Here is a 22,726-nt window from a genome sequence, read left to right as displayed (position 1 = left end):
GCTCAGCCGAGCTCTGCCCTGCGCCTGCTTCCTCTGGGCTTAGGGCTCCAGGATGGAGACAAGACCCTGACCCTGTCCCCGTTCTCTTTATTTACAGACACAACATCAGCGGGGGGTGTGGAGGTGGGAAACGGAGCCTTGTGAAGCATCTGCCCGTGCAGGCAGCACTGTGCCTGCAGCCAGGCCCACCAAGCCCTGTGCAGGCAGAGGGTGTGCGGTGCTGGCTCCAAGAGGGGGGGGAAGGCAGATGGTGGACCCAAGGGCCGCACACCTCCCCGTGGCCGAGCCGCCTTTGCCTCCCGAGCATCTATTTCCACCGGCCGCCTACCATGGTCTTCCCACGGGCAGCCTTTGACCTGGGAGGGAAGCGGAAAAGCACATGTAAAATGGCATTAGTGACCGTGAAAGGAGGGACGAGTCATCTCCAGTTGATGCTCACTGGGGGGAAGAAGGTCTTCAGTGGCCCCAGGTAAAACCTTGGAACCTGAGTCAGTGCATCCATGTGGTTTGGGGTTCTATGGAAGAAGCTCATGCAGTTTGCCAGGTGTCTCTAAGGACCCCCAATTCCCTTCCCATATTTCTCCCTCCCCAGGATCCTTCAGAAAGGAATCCACAAGTTGGATCTCTGGTGGCAGAGGGACAAAAGGGGCTGCAGGATCCGTCTCTCAAGAACCAGAAGCTGTGGTGATGCTCCTCAGGACACACCACATCAACCTCCTTAACCAGGATCAGGGGAACAGACACTGCTGGGGGCACAGATCAGCTGAGAGGAGGAGGAAGAGGAGGAGGAAGCTCAGGTGGACAGTGAAGGGCATTACTGGCATGTCATCCTGAGGCTCACCAGAGCAGCTTTGCCTGCCAATCCTTGGCATTGCCTCCTCCCTCAGCCCTACCGCTAGCCCCAGTGTCCATGCAGCACACATGCACAGGGAGACACACAGCACTGGGGAAGCAGCTGTACTCACCCTTTGCTGCAGTAACAGGCCGTGATGGGGCAGAAGAGAAGAGAGATTTGGTGTAAGCACGTGGGAGATGCTGCTGCCTGGCACACGGGGCAGGCTGAGCACCTCTCATGTGAGGCGACAGAGCAGGGTGCTCCCAAGGGTGGGAGTTAAACACCCACCTCTGCCCTAATACAAAGGGTCCCCTTGTCCTGTGCAGGGAACATGGGCACGGGGACAGGCTCTCCTGCACAGCTCCCACAGCCCATGGGGATTTCCCTTCCTACACAAGCTGGAATCTCCAGCACCCTCCCTGAGATGCTGGGCAGAGCCACTGCAGGGATGGGGGCTGCTGGAGGCTGGTAGGACCCCCCAGGACACAAGGCTTCATATGTAGAGGTGGGGTCTCCCCAGGGTCCGTCCCTATCCAGGGTGTCTGGGGCAGGGGGAAGCTTGGTGGAGGTGGGAGGCAATGGTTTGGGTCTGTCAATAGCAGCAGAGCAGCATCGATGCTGGGCCAGGCCTGCAGGTCCATGAGCACTGGGTACCAGTGGGACCAAAGGCAGGAGTGGAGAGGACAGGAGGTGGCTCTGTGAGAGTACCAGAGGGGCAGGAGGTACACGGGGAGGGAAGTGGAGCCAGGGGAGCGGGGGGCTGGAAAGGCAGGAGGAGGGATGCTCAGCCTGCCCGGGACTTACACTTTCTGGTGGTCACTGACACGGTTTCGGAGGACGTTGATCTGCAAGAGAAACGCAGGCGGGTGCTGAGGCCGGGCAGGATGCCCTGCACCCAGCCAGGGATGGGGGAGAGGGTGAGGATGCAGATTCATCACTGCTCTCCCTCCCCTTGCATGGGTGCAGGGCTGTGATGTGCAGCACAGCAGGAAGCCCATTGGGGTGCAAAGGACGTGCCCCCAGGAGCTGGGGGGTCACAGGGCCACCACGTAGCCCCTTGCACTGCCTGCCACGTCCTCCAGCATTTCATAGCTGTGTGCTCAGCTTTGCCAGGGTTGGTTTGACCCTGGCTCACAGAAACCCAGCCTGGTTTGTGCTGGAGGAGACCTTAAAGCTCCTCCAGTTCCAAGCCCTGCCACAGGCAGGGACCCCTTCCACTGGAGCAGCTTGCTCCAAGCCCCTGTGTCCAACCTGGCCTTGAACACTGCCAGGGATGGGGCAGCCACAGCTTCTCTGGGCACCCTGTGCCAGCGCCTCAGCACCCTCACAGGGAAGAGCTTCTGCCTTACATCCAAGCTGAACTTGCCCTGTTTCAGTTTGAACCCATCCCCCCTTGTCCTATCACTACAGTCCCTGATGAAGAGCCCCACTCTGGCATCCTTGTAGCCCCCTTCAGACACTGGAAGCTGCTCTGAGGTCTCCACGCAGCTTCTCTTCTCCAGCCTGAACAGCCCCAATGTTCTCATCCTGTCTCCATACAGGAGGTGCTCCAGCCCCTGAGCATCCTCGTGGCCTCCTCTGCACTTGCTCCAACAGCTCCATTGAGGTTTTTGTCCTCAACAGGTCCATCAAGGACAAAATCTCCATAAAGGAGGAGGTTGTGGCTTTGCTCTCAGTGCAGAGCCTGTTGGGTGTCTGTCACCCCATGCACGCGGGGGGCACAGTCCTTTCCTGAGGCAGGCAGCTTCCCTGTGACAGCAGGGTCAGTCAGACAGGCCCCCCTCCCCATGGCCTGACGGGGAGCAGGAGCAGCAGCCGGGCACATGGGGCTGCCTGAGCTCACCTCGTATTTCTGCCGCTTGAACTTCTCCTGCAGGTCAAACTTCTCCGCCTCCAGGTCACGGATGCTTTGCCACAGCTCCTTGGCCTTGTCCCTGTGGGAAGGGGTCAGTGCAGGACAGGGACGTGGCTCACTGCAGGGGACAGGGCAGTGATGCCACCGCCGCGCAGGTGGGGATGTGTTACCCATGCGGCAACGCCAGTCCCACGCATGGACCAGAGCCGTGGGGGAGGTTGGGACAGACGGGGACATGCATGTCCCATGCGTGTGAGCACGGCTCCCTCTGATGGATACGGCTGTCAGCGGCAGCCTGGCAGGGCCACACAGCCCCTGTCCCCGCTGCGGTGTCACAGCCCATCACCCTCTCGTCGGGGCTGCAGCCCCAGCGCAGGATCCTGCCGCAGAGCAGAGCTCCTGTCCTGGACAGCCGGTGCTCACCTCAGCTTGTCCTCATTGAGGTGATCGATGTTCAGAGGCTTCCGCCGTTCGCTGAGGATCTTCTTCTTCTTTTCCCTCTCCGTTTGCTTCTTCCCCCCCTTTTTCTCTGACTGAGGAAACCATCAGCCCATTGGAGGTAAGGAAATCTGCCCAGCCTTTGCTCTATCCCCATCCCCAGCTCTGCCCCAACACCCTCAGCTTTGGGGACGCCGGAAGCACATGAGGTCCTTGAGGTCCTTAAGGAAATCTTGGCCAAGACACCCCCCACCCCTGTTCCTGTCCACGAGGTGAGGCTGGACCCTGACCAGCATCTTCAAAGCAGAGCTCTCAGCTCACTTTGCCCCTCTCACTGCTGCTGTGAGCCAAGAGCAGCGCTGTGAGGCCAGCCCATGGCTGAGCCCTTCCCAGGAGCACCAGCACCTGCATTGCAACCACCCAAGGTAGGATCCCACCTTCTGCATGTAGCCTCCAAAATGCAGCATGTTGGAGAAAGCCTTCTTCTTCCGCGCTTCCTCCTCAGCCTTCTTCCGTGCCTCCTCTTCCTCCTTGCGAGCTCGCTCTTCCTGCCAGCGTCAGAAGTGGGTCAGGACAGAGACCTCATGGGCAGCTCACGCTCCCGTGTGCTCCGTGGCCAGGCTGGAGCATCCCGAGCCCCATCCCTGGGGGGCACACTCACGGCCATGCGGGCTTGTCGCTCCTTCTCCCTCTCGCTGCGGATCCGCTGCTGCTCAGCCCTCTCCGCTCGCCGCTTTTCCTGCGGAAGGAGAGGACATTGGCTCGGACACTGCATCCTCGCTGTCCACAGGGACACATCGCTGACCCCTCTGAGAGCCCCAAGGGAAGAGCTGCTGCTCTCACGTCTCCCAAGAGAGCATGCGGAGCGGTGACCATGGGGAAAGGCACCGCAGCATCACAGCAGCCAGGCCAAGAGCTCTGCAGGCACTGGGGGACAAAATCAGGCTCAGATCTCAGGCTTTGTCTAGCAGGGACATGGGATGTGTCAGGTCTTTCTGCCAGGGCCACGGGGGAAAGGATCACGGCTGGGGGAAGGCTGCATACATACAATCCTGTCCTTGAGGGACATGAGCTCCTCTTCCTCCTTCTTCCTGCTCTCAAAGTGGGCTTCAATGAGAGCCTGCAGTTCGTTCAGGTCCTTCTCCATGCGCTTGCGGTGGATGTCCTGCAGCAGACAGAAGCAGCAGTGGTGGCTCCCACCAGTGAAGCCCTCCAGGAGCTGCTGGGTACCTCGCAGGGGGGACATCCTATGCGCTACTTACATCAAAATCCAGTCTCTCGCCATCTGGGATTTTGGGAGGCACCAGGTTTGGCATAAAGACCCTGCAGGAAGGTGAGGAGGGGAAGGGTGAGTCTGCAGCCAGCGCCTGGGACAGGATGGTGCCTTTCAGCCAGGCGCTGATCTACCCAGCCCTCCTCTCTGAACCTCACAGTCCCCAGGGATGCAGAGCACACTTTGAGGACAGGGAGGTGCAATCCTCCTTGCTGGCCATCGCCAGCTGGACAGCTTCAGAGGGAGACCTGTGGCATTCCCGGGAAGCACTCCAAGGCACCCGCGTGGCTGGAATAACTCTGCAAGCTGCAGGCAACTTGGCCATGACCCTTTGCCAGGCACCCTGGGGCTGGCAGACACCCCAGTGCTCATCACCCAGCAGAGCACAGAGGAACTGTGGGCTCCGGTGTGATCTGGCACAGGGAGCTGGAAACCACGCTCTCATCCTCTGTGGGCTTGAGAGGGGCAAGGGATGCTCAATAGGGGCACATAAAGATGAAGGGGCTGTGGCTGAGGACAGAGCTGCCTCCCATAGTGCAGCATTGCAGGGTCCAGGGGGAGCTGCAGGCTCCTGGCAATGGTTCGCAGCTCCTGCCTCAAGCCATCCATGGCCAGGCACACACTGCAGAAGCACAACCCTGGCTCTGCCGTGGACCATACCCCAGGATGGGGTGCACACAGGGTTCTTCCAGCTGCAGGGCCAAAGGGCAGCTGAGCTTCCCCAAGGAACACTCAAAATGCTTCAAAACCTCCAAAAGAGCTCATCCTCAGGATCCCCTTCCTATTCTGTGTCTGTCCGCCTGTTTCTCTCCTTTTTCTCTCCATGTCCCAGTCCCATCCTGCTTTCCTGCTTTCAGGCCTCAATGTCCCATGCCCTCTATGGATCATGGTGCTAAGCCCATCACACAGAGCCTCTGCCCTGGCACAGCTCCTCTTGACATTGACACTTACTTGGGTTTTGGCTTCGATTCACCTTCAGGTCCCCAGGAACAGGAGAGAAAGACAATGTCAGTGTCACAGAGGCAACCTTGACCCACACCCCACCACACTGAGCCGAACCACCCTTCTCTCCCATGGATCCTCCTCCAGCAAAGAGGCACGCAATGAGCTCTGTGCCAGACCCAGAGGCACACGCTGGAGCTCCTGGCTAAGCAGAAAGGTTGTTTGGAACCTCCTTATACAGGTGAAGGGACAGAGCCTCCCGCCCCAGAGAGCAACAAGGATGGATACTTCACCTTCCCCAGGCTCCTGCTCTCGGTCCCCCTCTCCACCTGTGGAAAACGTGATGCTTTGGCTGCCAGAGGCCAGCACCAGGGACACAGTGGGGTGGTTCCATCAGGCTGTTCCCCTCTGCTAAACCCAGCTCCATCCTTCCAGAATGAAGGGGGAGAAACCCATTCCCTCATGAGCATCCCTAACGCACGGACAGACTGGGAGATATTCCTCTCCAAGAGGAACCCAGAGGTGCAAGTAATGCTACCTTCTCCTTCCGGATTTTGGGTGAATTCCTTACCTAGGCAGCACAAAGCCATCCCTCCTGCAAGCACCCTGCTTCCACAGCCCTGGCACAGGATGGGGCCAGGGCATCCCTCCACCATTTACCACTGATTCTCTATCTCCAGCAGCAAATGAATTCAACACCAAAACCCTGTTACAAGGGCCCAGAGTCTTGGGGGACTGGGATCAGGACCAAAATAGCTGAAACTGTCTCTCCTCTGCCTCTGCTTTACCTTCTCCTGGTGCTTTCGTTTCATCTTCTTGTTCTGTTTCGAAAGCAATGGGGAGAATATGAGCACCCATGGGTGAGGACAGCCCCAACACCCCAACAGAGGGGTCCCAGCACCCCAGCTCAGGGAGCACATCTGGGATCTGAGCCTGTCCCACCAGCCACAATAACACGGGGCACACATCAGGCCACTCCATCTGCTTCAAAGAGGTCTCATGAAGTCGAGTGTCTTTCAGTGGTGAAACACACCAGAGCATGACCCCAGCTCTGGGCTCCCTATGGGATCTCCTGGTGGAAGAGGCTCAGCTAATTTTTGGCACTGTTTTGGAGAGCTGGACACCAACCAGCAGAAAACACCCTTATCTTTCTGCTTGCAGAGCCGTTGCAGTCAGTACATCAGGAAGGGCCAGCTCAGGTTTGACATCTCACTGGGAACCGCAGGTACAGAGGGGGAGCTGCCCTTTGTGCTACTGACCATGCTGGGACACCCCAGACTTGCTTGGTACCCCAAAGCCAGGCCGTGGGAGCTCGCTGGCGAAGCCGCCACTCACCTTCTGCCTTGGTTTCTTCAGTCTCCTCCTCCGCTTCCTCTACCTGTTCTTCCTGCCCTGTGGAATAGCAGGCAGCGTGAGCCCGAGGGCCACGGCTCCCCTGGCTCCCTACAGACCCCCAGGACACCCGCAGCGTGGAGCCAGATGAGAGAGACCCAGCAGAGATGCAGCCACAGGAGAAAGAAGCAAAGAGCTTCGCTCGAGCCCTTCCCCAAGGCTCCGTGCTTGTGCACATCAGCGGATCCATGGCCCCTCCCGGTTTGTCCCTCATTCTCTCCTATGCTCATCATGCTCTTACAGCCCAGCCTGGGAGGAAGATGATTTCTATTGCTCCCCTCTAGCCCCAGCGAGGAACAAGGGCGGCTGGCATCACAGAACGTGCCTTCGGCACCTTCGCAACCGTATTTATGACACTGCGCGAGCATTTTTCCACTGGAGGGAGCAGTATCCCCACAAGAGTCCTCCATTGGAGGCAGAGCAAGGCTGGAGCCCAAGGTCCTGGGAAGACTTGTGTTCGCCCAGCAAGAGAGAAGGAAAGGAAGAGAAAGCAGCAAACCAGGAGTACATTGGTTGGTGTAAGAGAGGAGCCACAGACGCAGGAGCAGACACACAGAGCACAGCAGGGCAGGGAGGGGGGAGTGCAAGAACTGAAAGATAGAAGTGGAAGAATGAAAGAAAACCATTTCCCAACCAGGGAGAGGCAAAAGACACACCGACATATTCATAGCAGCAGTGCAGAGATGAAATAAAGAAAGGTGCAATAGCTACCGTCTTCTTCCTCTATCCATTCTTCCTCTTCTGAGCCAGGAAGGAGGGAAAGGAATAAGTGCAGAGGTTAGTTGGACGCCGCGAAGCTGCGGAGTGTATCTATGGTGTGCGTGAGATGAGCACTCCAGCACTGCAGGGCTTTCCCCTTTGCATGTCCCTTTGCTTTTAATGCCAGGGATGCTTTGCTGTGCAGCAGCCCGGGCTTCCTGGCAGTGCCCTGAAGCAGCAAGAGGCTCAGCAAAACCCAGCTCCCAAACGCAGCCCAGATGTGCCCCAGCGTATCTGCATGCACCATGGGCTTTGCTGCTTCGTCAGGCTGAGGCACTTGGAGCTTTGTGCTTGAGCATCATTAGCATACATTCAGCTGAGGCTCCAGCTCCCGTTGAGTTATTGGGCTCACACCTCTGCCTGCCCTGAGCCCGACATTCCCACCCCTGCTTTGAGTTAAGGGATCACTCAGACAAAACATCCCGATTAAAACTCAGGCTGGTTTTGATCCTACTGATGTTTAGGTGGAGAAATCCAGAGCATGGTCTCCTTTGCCATGAGTTACCCATCACTAGGGGGTTGTGGAGTCTCCCTCTCTGGAGATATTCCAAACCCACCTGGGCACGTTCCTGTGTAACCCGCTCTCAGTGGCCCTGCCTTGGACTGGATGAGCTCCAGACGTCCCTTCCAACCCTAAATAGCTTCCAATCAAGGAACTTACCACCAGAACCCACCCGAGCAAAACACTGACCCAACAGCACTTGTCTCTTGGTTCTCAGAACCACCGATGAGACACCTACCTTCTTCCACGTACTCCTCTTCAGAGAGCACGAGTGCACACAGGAAAGAGGGAAGGGAAAGAGATGCAGGTTATTGGAGTTGCTTGGATCATTTCTTTGCTTCAGCCTCAGGGCAGCTGCAGATGGTCCACATCCTCTTACCTTCCTGCTCCCTGCAAAGCACAGTATGGATTTGTGGGGTTACAACGGGGCACGTGTGTCCATCAGTCCATTCAAAGGGCTCAACTGACACTTCAGCAGTGGTCAGGGCACAGCACCATTTTGCAGCCTGAGAAGATCAAGTGACCGTGGCCTCTCATCCTAGAAATGGGTATCCTACATCCCAGCTTTGCCTCAAAGTCCTTTCCTGACCCTGGGGGAGATGCATGGTCTGTCCTTGGACAGACAGGGCTCGGACTGGTTGCCAGGACATGCAGGTCTGTCATGGCATTAAAACGTAAGAAGGATTCAGATCTACTTTTTCTGCTGGTGGATGAGGAATGGGAGCTGTGTTTGGACTGATCCCTATAACCATGTACTGCAGATACTGAGCCCCTTCTCTCCAGGGTGCACTTCACGACCCAGCAGCCCTCACCAGCAAAAGTTGCCTTCAAATTTAGGCCCTGGGGAGCAATGCTCTGGATGTGGCAGCAAAAACCCCATCAGCTTTTCCCAGCTCTCTCTCACTGATTCAGGTTGCAGCATTTCCAATGTCAGGGCTGCCCCTCGTGTGCTGGTACAGCTCCCAACACAAGACTCCCCACTGCTGGGGGTCTCAGCAGTGGTGCAGGTGGGCATGGGGTGAGGAGAGTTTATGCTGGATGCTGGAGGCAAATGGCACCTCTAAACAATACCATGACCCTGTGGGGAAGTGGGAATAAGGAGAAAGAGAAGCTGCTTAAAGCCACATCACTTACTGGTCATGTTCTTCGATGACCTCCTCAGAGTCTGACATGCCTGGTTATCTGGCAGAATTCAAGGCAGATTGGAAAAGGAGAGGGTTAGGAGCGGAGATAAGGACCAGCACAGCCTGTCCTCCAGCACCCGGGACACAGGCACAGAGATGCTGCGCCTCGCCAAAGCACTGGGAGCCCTGAGCTGTCCCCAGCTCTGACAGCATTATCTCAACAGAGATAAGGTTCCCCCTCCCCTCCTCTCCCAGGATCGCTGCTCGCCCCAAATAGCAGGCAGGAGATCAGACACAGCCTCATGCAACACTGATAACTGCTGTCAGGAGCCATGTCCAGCTGCCTCAGGGTGCTGCGTTTGCTCAGGGCACAGGAGAAGAGCCCAATTACAACGCTCAGCTCGTCTGGCTTCCTGACTATTCTTAGCTCGGTTGGGACACAGAAACTTTGCAGGGACATCCCGTTATCTCAGATGTACAGCCCTGCACAGGCCACAGCACAAGAGCTCGATGACACTTCCCAGCCCAGCCCTCCAAGAGCAGAGTGTGCCCCGCAAAGGGATGATCTGGGCTCAGCCGGGGTGTTTCTCTCCTGGTCCTGAGACTGAGCTCAGCTAAGAGGGGTAATTCACAGCCTGCTTCAGCAATAGGGGTAGGTGCTCATTCCCCACTCGTGATCAGGAGGATGCCACTCATTGTCCCACCTCATCTAGCTTCTACTCAGTGCTCCACCACGAGGTCTACACAGACCAATGCCATTATCAGCCCCAGCCCTGCACATCCCAGAGCAGCACTGGGCATCCCAGAGCAGCCCTGCACATCCCAGAGCAGAGCTGGGCATCCCAGAGCAGAGCTGGGCATCCCAGAGCAGCGCTGGGCATCCCAGAGAAGCGCTGGGCATCCCAGAGAAGCGCTGGGCACCAACCCAGGCCCCTGCACAGCCTGTCCATTGCTCAAGCTTGTGCCAGACCTCGGCCCAGCCACGATGCAGCTCTAGAAATAACTCGCATGTGCCAAAGCACCTGTTCCCAGAGCAGCGCCGCTTCCCTTCTCCTGCTGGGAACAACTGGTCCTGCTGCATCTGTCGAGCATTTATAACCCGGGATGGGTAGGACAGGCTGCGGGGTCGCCTGGTCGAGATGCTGAATCCAGGGCTGGAATCCACAAGCACGGGAAAGCTGCGCTGCAGGAGGGGTGCCTCCGCATACCCAGGGGTGGTCAAATCTCACTTCTGAGCAATGACTCAGAAGGTGCTTTTTGGAGACAAATGAAGTCAGAACTCAGCCCCGGCTGCCCCAGCTCCATCGCCTGCTTCTGCCATCCTTGTTCCTGCTGATGGCTCTAGGGCTTGGCCCCAAGAACCACTTTCAGCACCATCCCTTCAACTCCTCTCCCCCTCAAACATCAGTTCCTGGCCCTGCTTGTCCCCCAGGCTCAGCATGGTCCTGCTATCCTGAGCTTGGCCAAATAATTCATGTGGCCTCTGAGCTGCCAGGACTTCTCACGACCCAAGAGCAGAGACTCCATCCCAGCCATGACAGTGCAAACATCCATTTGCAAAAGCTCATTTCTACATCTCCATTCACCTCCTCCCTCATACATCGCTCGATCCCACAGAGAATTTGCTGAGGAACAGCAACAAAACCTTAAAGGGTACACAAAAAAGATGTTTCTAGGAAATACGTATCCATCCTCTGCACAGAAACAGGTAAACCTTTCCATTGAAGCTGTGCAATCTTGTTTTCCCAGCATTTACTCCAGTGTGGCTCACATCTCTGCTCCCTTCCTGCTTGGTAGGGTCAGACCATACACAGGAGCATCCCAGCTCTAACACACCCTATGGGCTGCCAGTGAGCCACGGCCAGGCTGGCCCAGCTCTCACATGGGCATCGCATCCCTCCTGTCCCCTCCAGAGACACAGTTAACAGGGATGTGTGGGATCCGCTGGAACCAGAGCAGCCAAAATCCTTCTCGAGCCACCTGGGGTGGTTTAAAGGGCATTGGGCAAGTTGCAAACACAGCCCCCTGGAGAAGGTCCGGATGCTTGATCCATGCGAATGCCTTCATGGCAAAAATACCTCCTGGCTGGGGAGGACCATTCCCCCTGAGCCAAATCACTCCTGCCCTTCCACTGAGCATCCGATGCCCCACGCAGGCAGCCCCCCCGCAGCCTTACCTCTGCCGTGGGGCGCCAGTGAGATCCCAGGGAGCTGGCGGGCGTCTGGGAAATGCTCTTTGGGGGCAGGAGGCTTTAAGGGGGCTCCAGCGCCCACCCCGGGGCGGGCAGCGCCGGCAGGAATGCGCCCGGCGCCCAGGGAGGAATGCAACACTTGTGAGCTGCTATTTCAGCCCCAGCCCCCTCCGCCGCTCCCCCTTCCCCCCCAGGAGCCCATATAAGCCCAAGCTATTGTGTGGCCTCAGAGATTTGCTATTTTAAACCCTCCGGACCGAGATACGCGAGTGCCCGAGGGGCTGACACAAGCCAGGCAGCTGTCACGTTCTGATAAGGCAGCGAGTGCAGGACCAGACCCTCCATCGCAGCCCCCAGCCCTGCACTGAGCCCAAGAGGCTGTAAGAGAAGAGGCTGAGGCTCAGGCTGGTTTTACCATGTGTATCTCAGGTCTTCGCCTTCTTTCCCCTTATCAGAAGAGAAGCAAAGCTGTTCCCATCCCATCCCCGAAGCAGGTGGCCAGGAGCATCTTAGAAAGGGCAACTTTTATTAGGAAAACAAAAAAGGCGCAGAGAGAACCAAGTCCTTTCCAAAGCCCAACAAGCAGGATGAGGTCTAGGGGCAGCAATAAAGGCCCACACCGCATTTGGATACTGCAATGGTTGCTCAACACACAGCCCTTGCCTACTGAATGGCCCCAGCAAAAGGATTTCAGCATCATTTTATGGGCCAGCACCCTAAAGCCATACTGATTACCCTGCATCCCTGCTGGGTGGGCTCAGAAGCCCAAGGGGTGCAGGACACGGGTCACAACAGCCACAGGCAATGGGCTCAGGAAGAAAGGCAAGAGGGAAATAGGGTTTGGGGAAGGGGCCCAGCACAGGGCATTCAGCTCCATGCAACCCCCAAAATAGGACCACGGTCCATGCCCCCTTCCTTCCCATGTATTTAAGTGAAAGGGGTCACTGCACCAGTGGCATCGGGTCCACCCTTCTTCCACAAAGCATCACTCAATACACGTGTGACGTTGCAAGCTTGGGTCGCTCCAGCAGCGACAGCCTGGGGAAGGGTTGACACCTGCCTGCCCCACATCACCCCACACGAGCCAGGCAGCAGGGATGGGCATAGTCCATGGATGTGCAGCTGAAACTCCCTTGCCCAGGCAGCTTCTTGCCCCACCGACATCATCCAGCTGCCAGGGCGATGCAGAGGTTGATCCTCTTTGCAAGCACAGTTATGGGGCACAGGCAGAGGTTAGGAGCAAAACACCAAAACGCTGAGGGAAAACAAGGCAAGAATCTGCCTCCAGCATCTGCAAGGAGCTTCCAGGCCTAGGCACTCTGGGACAGGCAGCAAGTGAGGTCTGGGTGAGCAGGGATAAGCTTCCAGCCTTCTTCCTTCCTCAAGCAGAGGACCCCGGCGATGTGGGGTGCCCTACATGTGGCACGGGGAACACTCACGGCAGTGGGCTGCTGGGCAGGGCTGGGCTTTGATCCTTGGAGCAAAACGGTTTTTCCCCAGATCCTTTGCTATTATCACAAATGAGATTATTGCAACTGGAAAAAGAAAGTGAGAAACAGTGAGGGCAGGCCTGGGGCTGCAAACCCCCAAAAGCAGCTAACTGCAACCAGGACCATACTTGTGCCAAACAGGGAATGGGGCAGGCAGGCACCCCCTAAATCCCACCGCATGCCACTTTTCCCTTCTTCTCCCAGACCAGACTCCTCCTCACCATTAGAGCTGCCTCCAGTCGTCCCCTCCTGCCAACTCCCCCAAGCCATGAGGTCCTGGATGCCCCACACAATCCCTCCATCCCCCATAGCCTGGGTTTCTCACATCTGCCCTATGGGCGATGTGCCCTTGGTGCCGGCTCTGCCCACGGCTCAGAGGATGCACCCTCTTTCTGTCTACCTTGGTGTCTGCAGAGGCGTCTCCAGGCTGCTTTACCCAGGTGGGCAGGCTGTTTATTTTCCTGATGTCCTGCAAACAGAGGTGGCACAGGAAGGTTTTCCCTGTGCATCACGCCTTGCCTCGGCCTGATCTGAACCAGCCCTTGAAACACACACGCCTCAGGTAAAACCAGACGCCTTTGAGACCCTGCCCCGGGCAGCCCCTCCAAACCAAGCACAGCTCCAGCACCGATAGGAAAAGCTGATGAAGGAGCTTCAGGCTTTGATCCAGGAGTGACCCGGGAGCAAACCCTCCCCTGGCAGACACGAGCCAGCGCAGACACGTCTGGGCAGCACTAATCTCTGCAGCTCAGTGCTGCGGGTGCCCGGGCTTGTCTGCCCCGGCTGCAGGGCTGGGCTGGAGCTGCCCCTCCTGGGCCCGTACCCAGGGAGCTGCGGGAGACTCTGCTGTGTTATTGCTGCAGACGGTGGTACCCCCACAAGGACTCGCTGAGCGTCTCCTTTCCAAGCACAGGAAACAACCCCTGAGGCCAAAGGGTTTCCTGTCCATCCCCTAGAGCACCCGCAGTGGCAGAGTGATGACCCCCGAGTCCCCTTTAGAGGGGGACTTTGCCCCCACAGCTCCAAGACACCCGACTTTGGGATACGTGCAGGGATGCAGATCACTGCAGACCCCGCATGCAGCAGGACCTCTGAGTGCACACACAGATCTCTAAACCCCACAGAGCCTCAGTTCATCAGCCCATAAGCTCCAACACCCCAGATGCAGGGACATGTCCTGCCGGGCTGCCTGGGCTCTGGGCTCTTGCCCAAGGTGTCGGCACACGCCGGTACCTTGCTCTTCTCCTCCTTGGCAGGCTCCTGAGCTCGGCTGATCCACAGATTAATGCGGGACGTCACTGACCCTGGGATCTTCAGGTTGTCCTGTGGCACAGAGAAGGACCCCAGGATTACAGCGCCAGCTCCCTCATGGCACAGGGAGACAGCGAACCTGCGGCGGGCAGCGATCAGCCCCCACCTTGGCTCCCTCCCAGCTCCTCAAACACCAGCGCCATCGGCACAGACCCGCACAGCCCCACAGCACCCTCTGGGTGGCAGCCGGGGTCCGAGCGCAGCCCTGCCCCTCTCAAGCCGCCCCGCAGACGGGAAGATGCTCCCGAGAAGCACAGGGCGATGCCGGGGGCTCCTGCGTTACCTTCCTGGCAGCGAGAGGCTCAGCCTTGCCCGGAGCGCTCGCCTCGAAGAAGTTGCGCTTGCTCGCCACCCCGTCCGAGGGCAGCAGGAGGCTCTTCTGAACGGGCAGGGATGATTTCACCGCCTCCGAGCGCTGCGAGGAGAGAGCGGGCTCAGCGGCGGGCACGGCTGCACCACGCGTGGTAAAGAGCAAAATCCTGCTTCTGGGTCGCATCCCGAGCCCATCGGGGTCTGCTCCCTCCATGCCCATCCAAGCTCACGGGCTTGCCCCAGTGCTCCCCACAGCAGGGCCCTGCAGCATCCCCATGACCCTCTCTAGTGGAGATCCGCTCCCAGCTCCTAAAATCCTGAGGCTCATCCCTTTTTCTGCCTGGGACCATCTTCTTTAACCCCATTAGCGTGTGTTTGATGCAGCCCAGTCCCTCTCTCCCTTCCCCATTCAGCTCCAGGCCATGCCTCTTCCTCTCCCCACACATCCCTCCCATGCCGAGGGATTTCAGCACCTGCACGGCCGAGTTGTACTTTTCCAGCTTCTCCCCAATGGTGGTGCTGCTCCCTGGGATCCTCATACTTGCGCTGGTGAAGAAGAGGGAAAACAGTTGGATGCAGCCCCCTCAGGATCACCTGGAACTCAGCCCATGGTCCCTGGGGACTCCACTTGGCAGGAGAAGACCCTGTCTGACTCAGGCACTCCTGCATCCATCTGCCAAGTGAATGGCAGCTCATTCCCTGCTGATGACCAAGATCTCCAAGTCTCACCGTCTTACTGGGACCACTCTGTACACTGAAAAACAGCTCTGAGCTCCTCCAGTTTACCCTGTCTTCACCACTGCCAGATCTGAACTTCATCTTCACCAGTACCAGGATGAGTTTGCCTGCAGTGTGCACAGTTACAAGCCCAAGTGCTGTAAAACCCCACTCCCCTACCCTGCATTCAGAGGTGGGATGGCATCCCATTGACTCCCTGCATTCACACCTGGTCCTTTGTTCCTCCAGGGTTTTTAAGCCACCTGGCCAAAGCTTGCCATGGAGATGTGGCCACCAAAGCCAGATCAGGGTGCTCATAGACCTGTACTGTTGGTTTTGACATCTCCAAGGATGGGACCCTGTTGTGGTGCTGCACCAGTCCACACTTAAGCACTGCTGTGCAGACACAAGCGCTGATGAGAAGCCACCTGAACCAAGAAGCAGCAAGGGGTAGCTGGGGGGGTCTTGTACACATACAAGCTGTACTTTGGACATCAGCCAGGCTCCCTGGAGACCAGCATCCAGCAGACATGTACCAGGGTACTCACTACCTGGTACCAGGTCCCATCACCTCCTCCTCCCTTGGAACACCAAGGGGGACAATTCCTGCTCAGCAAGACCCAAGTAACATAAAGAGAGGTGCTGACCTCCTTGTGAGAGGGCTTTGGCTTTCTTCTTTCTGTTTTCTTGAGATCACCTGGAAGGCACAAGGAGAGGAGATACTGGAGCCATCTTTGGTTATCAAAGATAAGAAGAGAACTGCCACAGACTCATCTCCCCCATTTACAAGAAGGCTCCATTTTCACCCACACCGGAGCTGATGTCACATCTCAAAGCCCTCCAGCCTAAATACACTTCATAGTGCTACCATCCCCAATAAAGCATCATGAAACCCGCCTAAGCCAGCAAGTCAGCACTGATTCACAGCAGGGAGGATCTCAACAGCTCTTGGTTTTCCCAACCTCTTTATCCCAGAAGTCTTTCGGGGCACGCTAGGATGTAAGATACTCCCAGGGATGTAACAAGGGACAAGAAAGAGGATGGATTTCGTTTTTATCCTCTCAGAGAAGACCAATAATGCCAGAGGGGGAATGGTCATTCCTGGGGCTCTTTGGGAAATCTGAGGACAATGAGCTCCCTGTTTTCCCATCACTTCCCACGAGTTCCCATGCCAGCACAACACATATGAATATGGGCTCGGTCATCAGCACAGGCCTTCGGTCAGACACAGGGAATGAAAATGGAGGCAAACTGAAGCAGAACTGCAATGCCCAGATCAAGGGTGGATTTTGAATACACTTTTAGGAATAGGCTCTGCCAACATAACCTGGAGACCGAAGCAACCCTTCCTTCCCCCTTCCTCCACTGCCCAAACAGGGATCTTCCCCCCATTTGCTTAAGCTCTTACCCGAAAGGAGACGGTTCTTGGGCTGGTTCGTCTGATGGAGCTGCTGTAGGTGACCTGAGTTGGGAAAGCATCCGACTTCTCTGCAGGTTCCTCTGGGGTGGCAGACAGCTGGATTGCCTCCTTTGGGGGATTCCTGCATGGCTGCTGAGGAAAAAGCAGGCACCTGATGCATCCCTGCAGAGAAGGCTGAGGTGCAGGGAGCAGAGCAGCCAAGGTGGGAACTGCTTTGGAGGCAGGATCTGAGGTTGAGGTCCTCCAGACCTTGGCTGTCTCATTTGGACAGGCAAAGCCCTAAAGACCTCTTCAATGAAACCGTGATGGCAATCAGCAGGGGCTTGCTGGAGAAGGGGATCAGAACAGCACATGCAAGGGAGGGAAAGGGGGTGCTGGGACCCTGTCCACCACCTCATAGTTTGCAGCTTTCAGAAGAACCTTCCCCAGAAGCCCACGGTTCCATTTCCCTCCTGGTGCTTTGGGGCTCTCCCTCTCTCTGCTGTCCTCCCAGGGCCTCACACCCCAGGGGTTGGTGCCTTCTCCATCCCTGCTCACCTGCTGCTCCAGGGATGAGGTTGCCACCGAGGACGTCTTCTCCATGCTGCGGCTCCCTTGCCTGGTCAGGATCTTGACCTCGCGGAGCCGGCAGCCCCCCAGCTCCGTCAGGGCCCGTGGCTCCTGCACCTCCTTTCTCTGCTCCCCCCGAGGAGTCCCCACACCTTGTTCCTCCTTGTCCTGAAGCCGGGCCCTCACCACCACCTTCCTCTCCAAGGCCAGCAGCCGGTGTCGGTCTCCTGGTGGGTCCCCTCTGCCCTTGGCCACATCCCGATCCCGCTGTCCAGCCTGGATGCTCTCCTGCCCTGTGTGCAGCTGTGTTCCTGTCTCCGCAGGGCTCGCTCCCACCCCTGGATCCTGCTGCTCCTTCTCCTGCCTCAGTTTCCCAGAGACTGCCATCGGGGACCTTGTCCGTCTCCCTTCTTGCGTCTTCAGCACTACCGAGAGCTTGTGCTCTTCCCCATCCTCTGTAGACACGGCCTTCACCAGGGGTTGAGGTCTGGAGATGGAGACAAAACGGGGAGCAAACCTCAGCGCCCCAGGACCAGAGGGCTGGGTTTGTGCTGCAGGTGAAAGGCTTTGGGGTGTGTGTGTATAAAGCCCCCACCAACATCCTGGAGTCATCCCTGCAGAGCAGGACTTGCAGCCACACTCATCACTGCCACCCCTGCTATAGGCTCTCTGAGGACAAGTTTGGGTTAAAAGTCTTCCTTTCCTTTTTGTAGCAGAGTTTAAGCACTTCTACAGCCTCACCCCAGGACATCAGCATCCACAAGGATATTTGCCTTCCTCCTGAATTGCAATCACATGGGCAGCCTGTGCTAGCACTAGGGAAGGAGAACTTTAATCTATCTTGTTCATAGTAGTCCTGTCCAGCCCCTATCCAACCCAAGCACCCTAACTCCACCCCACCTGAACCACAGAGAGTAACAGCTCTAGAGCACAGATCCCACTGTGCACGAACCCCGTCTAAACACTGGACATCTCCAGGATCAATTTAGAGAGGGCTCTGGTTGTGAAAGGGCAGTCTGACCTCAGAGCACCTCCAAAACCCAGCTCCCTGCAGCAAGGGACTTTGGGAACACCACCGGAGCACCCTTGGGTTGTCTCCCCATTCCAGCAAAGGCCATAGAGCATCACTGCAAGGACCAGAGGAGGAGGATAGGCTCTGCATGCTGAGCTCACCTGCCCTGCAGAGATGGGTGCCTGCCTGCTCTTCCCTGCTCACAATCCCACAAGATTATGGCCAGTACCCACTCAAGCTCAGCATCAACCCTTATCCTGGAACACCTGCTCCCTGTACCACGGGATATGTTGAAGCTCATTATTAAGCCCACCAGAGATATATCCCTCTCCTTGTACCCCTCCTGTGAAGCTCATCCTTCTGCCTAAAAACCCATTGAACTCCTCCCCCAGCCCAGCCCACTCTTACCCAACACAGTCCCACCAATTGCAGCAGCTTCGGCTCAGGACCGATTAAAACAAGGCAGCAAGCTGCAAGCCATCAGCATCATGATGAAGACTGATGCCAGCAGCACCCCACACACCTGCTGGAAGCCGGGCTGGTGCCTTTTACAGGGCTGGGAGGTTCTTCTTCTGTCGATGTGGAGGACAACAGGTTCCGGTGCCTTCGCCGGCGCTCCCTTTGCTGCTCTTCTTCATCCTCCAGGGTCCTCTGCCTGGCCAGGCTGTTTGGGATGAAGCATAAGGATATGGTGATGCTCTGTCCCGCATGGGCAGCCTGCAGCCCCGTTGCCAGATGAAAGGGGACTGAAACACCCTTGGGAAGGGCTAAGGGGCTGATGGAGGTTGCCTTCCCCAGCTGCTCACGGGGCTGGAGGAGAGGGATACCAACACAAGCCCGGTGTCATAAAGCGCTCTCACTTCAGCCAGCTGACGCAGGCATTTCCCAACACAAGCACTAGACACCTCCTAATTTCTTCTGTTAGAGGGATCACTCATTTAAAAGGAATCCCTACATTAAGCAAACCTTCCCAGGCAAGGATATTTAACATGTAACTCAGCAAGACCAGGACCCTAGAGCCACCGCATAGATCTCAACCACATTACCTGGAAGGGAAACCACTGGTGGCAAAAGATTTTAGCCCCGGCGTGATTTGTGGTGATGGCATTTTCATTTTTATTGAGCAAAAAGCCTCAGATGCAAAAGCATCAGAGGCCAAAGGCAACTCTGCCTGGAACTGTGCTGGAAAATGCCTTTGTTGGCTGCTTTGAGCTTTCCATAGTGGTCTCCATCACCTACAATCCACAGGCAGCTGCCAAAGCACGCAGGGGTCCCAGCGGCGCTCCCCGCACCGTGACCAGCCTGCTGGGGCAGAGCACAGGCTCCATCCCCTCGCAGCATCCCCGCTCTGGAGCTGGCCCTGCAGCTTCACGCAGACACAGGGTTTACTCTGAACTTGACTTTTAAGAACATGAAAGTCAGAGCAGGTCCGGGCCTGCGGCGTCGCTCACGTTGTTCGGGCCACGGCGACAAGCGGCGTGGCTCCCGAGTTACTGTGTAATGGAAGCTGGGTCATAAATTAAACCACATTCTCCCCCCCATGAGTGTTTGCAGCTTCTTGTGCTTCCTGGTCAGGGGAGGCAGGGGAGCGGCGGGGCAGCAGAGCAGAACCAAGAGCCAAGAAGGGACCGGTCCTGGCTGGGAGCACGGCACTGATCTGGGGACAGGGCAATGCCAGGGAGAATGTGCTGCGTTTCCCTGTGCTGCCTCCATCCCCAGCACCCCTTGCACCCCCAAGCAGCCTTCTCACCCCAACAGCCATCGGATCCACTGCTGGAGGGGTTCTTAGTGGTCCCTGATGCCGTGCTTGGCATCAGAGGGATGGAGGAGGCCGGGACCTGCACTGAGCATCCTCAGCTTGCTCTCACCCCATCAGGGGACACCGTGTCCTTACAGCTCTACTCACCTCCATGGGCCTGACCCTGTAAATATTTGTGCTCGGCTCAGCTGCCCTGGGAAGGCAGCACAGATTTATCTGCATGGCACAGCGTGATCTCCTGGTGCAGCAATCATAGAACCATGGAACGGGTTGGGTTGGAAGGGATCTTAAAGCTCATCCAGTTCCAACCCCTGCCACAGGCAGGGACACCTTTCATTAGATCAGCTTGCTCCAAGCCCCATCCAACCTGGCCTCAGACACTTCACACGTTCCCACCAGGCAAGGTTAACACGTGCATGGGGACTTACACACACAGGGACCATGGCTAAAGGGCTCTTGTCCCTCAAGCAGTGACAGCATGGAGTGCTAACCCCGCTTTACATCCACTTGACAGCCAGCTACCCCTTTGCTTTCGCACGTACAGCCTCCTTCAGAATGAAAATGAGATTTTCCTGCCTTGAGTTTGCTTGGCTCCTCGTGAGCTGCACGTAACCTGGCATTACCAACATGCAGTTTCTCGTTGCCATTACACAATCCGCCCATTAGGCTATGGATTTGCTTTGCCAACCTCCCTGTCCTCTTTTCAAAGAGGGATTTATTCTTCACCCTCTTTGCTTTTTCAAACTCATAGAGATGAATGAAAACGGATTGGTGAGTCTCCCCCTGCTTTGTCCTCTCCTGCCCTGTTAATCATTATTGCTCAGAGAGCTGACATTCATGCTGTTTCAGTGATTGCTCTCTCATCTAATGAGAGAGGAGAAACTGCCTGCCTGGGTTGTGAAACAACCTGGGTGCAGGACCCCGCTGGGCCTGTGTTCAGGCAGATCTGTGCCTCAGAGGAGGTGCATCTGGATGGGGCTGGGATGTCCTCTGGATCCATCCCATCCCTGATGGAGGCCGGGTGTGAGCTGGCAGCCTCTCAGCAATGGGGTCTCAGTTCCCTTTTCCAGGCTGGCTGTTGTGGGTACCTTTATGCCAAGTACTGGGGTTTGCATTTAAGTCTTGGAATCACATCCACTTAAACTGGGATTTCTGCTCTTTTGAGTCACCACCTCCCTGCCCGTGCAGGTTCTTGCCCTGGGGTCTGCAGGAGGTGGGGAGCGATCCCCACATCACCCAGGCTTCATGGGAGCCCCTGATTCACACCATGATGCCCCAGAGCCTCTCCTGGCCCAGCTCCCATCGGAGCCAAGATCCATTGGACCGAGCGAGTGGCAGCGACGCGGGGCTGCGGGGCTCATCCAGCGCCTGCAGATGAATCAGGGTTTGCTCAGCGCCGGGCAGGCAGAGCCAGGACACGCACCCAGGGGCTGTGTGAGTATGGGGTGAGCAAAAACCCCATAGCTGGCTGTGGGGCAAGTCTGGAGGCACAGCCCAACCAGTCTGTGCCCCAGAGAAAGTCAAACCAGACCAAAACCACACGCAACGCGGGGCAGGGATGCCTTTCCAGAGCCATTTTCCTATGCGGAGCTCAGCTTCCCCCGAAAACAAGAATGCTTCTGATCTTGCTCGCCCACAAGGAATTCCAGCAGTGCCAAGCTCTGGATGGGACTGGCACCACCTCTGTAATCAAAACCCTTCTGCCAGCTCTTCCTGTCCTCCCCAAGACCCCTTGGCCAAGGCTCCTTGTGCCAGCAGCCCACCCTGACGCCTTCCCTCTCTCCAAGCGTTAAGCATTAAACCCCAGCACCTACCTGGAGAGATCGGACCAGTTCCTTCTGCCCAGAGACATTCCTGCTTCCCGTGAGTCTCAGAGAGCCCCACAAACTCGTGCAGGCATCGAGGCCAAGGGGCTGCCGGACCGCAGCGGGGGATGCTCGCTGCTCCGAGCCTCTGCTCCCCGGGGAGGGAAGGAGCTCGCTGCAAGGTTATTTCCCTGTGCACCTTTACCCTGCGTGCAGCCCGTTTGCCACCACGCTGCATCACATGGCTCCTTATCTACCTTGACAGGGGCAAGGCTGTAATTTGTCTATTAGCGGCGCCGGGAGAAAGCCGCCCTGCCCAGCAGTGACCCCAAGCGCGGCTCACTCCCCGCTGCCGGCTGTGCTCCAGCGCGGACCCGAGCTCCGGGCTCGATCCATCCAGGTCTCCCAGGGTTTCGGAGGCAACTCCCTGCGGAGAACCTGTTTTACCAGCCGCTCCGCACCAGTCAACAGCTCCTCCAGCACCGGGGGAGGAGGTGAATTACCTTGGGCTGAGTGGGAGGAGGCTGGCTCCCAGGGATCCAAAACAGTCATTAAAACACCTCCACCTGGGTGCAGTCCAGCCCTTTCCAAAGAGCACGGGAGGGTGTCCTGCCCCTTTCAGCCTTCTCTGGACATCTTGGATTGAGCTGTCTCAGCTTCCCTGTCGTGTCCATGGGCTTTATGCTGCAGTCAAGAGCACCCATGAAGTGCCAGAGGAAGTGTCTGAAGCATGGGGAGGGATCCAGTCTTTGAGTGCTGAAGCCCTGTGCTAGAGGCGAGCTGTGCGCTCAGGCTCACCCCATGCCTGGGCCCAATCCATCACCCCCCTGGGCTGGTCCCAAGTCTCTGTCCCCCCCATGCTCGCACAGGGCAACGCTGTCTTTCAAAGGGCCGATGTGAAGGCAATGGGGGGACCGTCTTTGTTTTATCAGGGTGACAAAGGCACCCAGACACAGCAGAGCCAGGTCCAAGACTGGTTTTCACTTGGGCCCAGCCCAGGGACCTGGTGCTCCCATTGTTGGTGTCAGCTTGGCGACCAC

The 22,726-nt window shown here is 57.2% G+C and overlaps 2 protein-coding genes across 2 annotated transcripts; both read right to left on the bottom strand.

The window, feature by feature from the left end:
* Positions 1-70: 70 nt before the first annotated feature.
* Positions 71-11,429, bottom strand: TNNT2 (troponin T2, cardiac type). The gene is made up of 17 exons (XM_061442771.1): positions 11,297-11,429; positions 9,131-9,178; positions 8,376-8,386; positions 8,235-8,252; positions 7,447-7,476; positions 6,679-6,735; positions 6,132-6,164; positions 5,637-5,672; positions 5,353-5,374; positions 4,391-4,451; positions 4,177-4,293; positions 3,790-3,867; positions 3,566-3,676; positions 3,114-3,223; positions 2,679-2,769; positions 1,640-1,680; positions 71-356 (listed from the first exon to the last, which is right to left on the bottom strand). Exons 2-17 carry the CDS (start codon positions 9,166-9,168, stop codon positions 308-310), a joined length of 903 nt encoding a protein of 300 aa, XP_061298755.1. The 5' UTR covers positions 9,169-9,178; positions 11,297-11,429; the 3' UTR covers positions 71-307.
* A 388-nt stretch (positions 11,430-11,817) lies between these two features.
* On the bottom strand, positions 11,818-21,806 carry LAD1 (ladinin 1). The gene is made up of 9 exons (XM_061442817.1): positions 21,696-21,806; positions 18,646-18,786; positions 17,099-17,597; positions 16,550-16,693; positions 15,789-15,838; positions 14,898-14,970; positions 14,396-14,527; positions 14,035-14,124; positions 11,818-13,270 (listed from the first exon to the last, which is right to left on the bottom strand). Exons 1-9 carry the CDS (start codon positions 21,731-21,733, stop codon positions 13,025-13,027), a joined length of 1,413 nt encoding a protein of 470 aa, XP_061298801.1. The 5' UTR covers positions 21,734-21,806; the 3' UTR covers positions 11,818-13,024.
* Between the last annotated feature and the right edge of the window lie 920 nt (positions 21,807-22,726).

This window comes from Pezoporus flaviventris, unplaced genomic scaffold (genome assembly GCF_033815535.1).
Source record: "Pezoporus flaviventris isolate CSIRO_AGI_PZ_B2104156 unplaced genomic scaffold, CSIRO_AGI_Pfla_v1 ptg000253l, whole genome shotgun sequence".
Classification (NCBI taxonomy): Eukaryota; Metazoa; Chordata; class Aves; order Psittaciformes; family Psittacidae; genus Pezoporus; species Pezoporus flaviventris.
The sequence above is the reverse complement of the archived record's forward strand: the minus strand, read 5'-3'. Positions and strand labels throughout refer to the sequence as shown.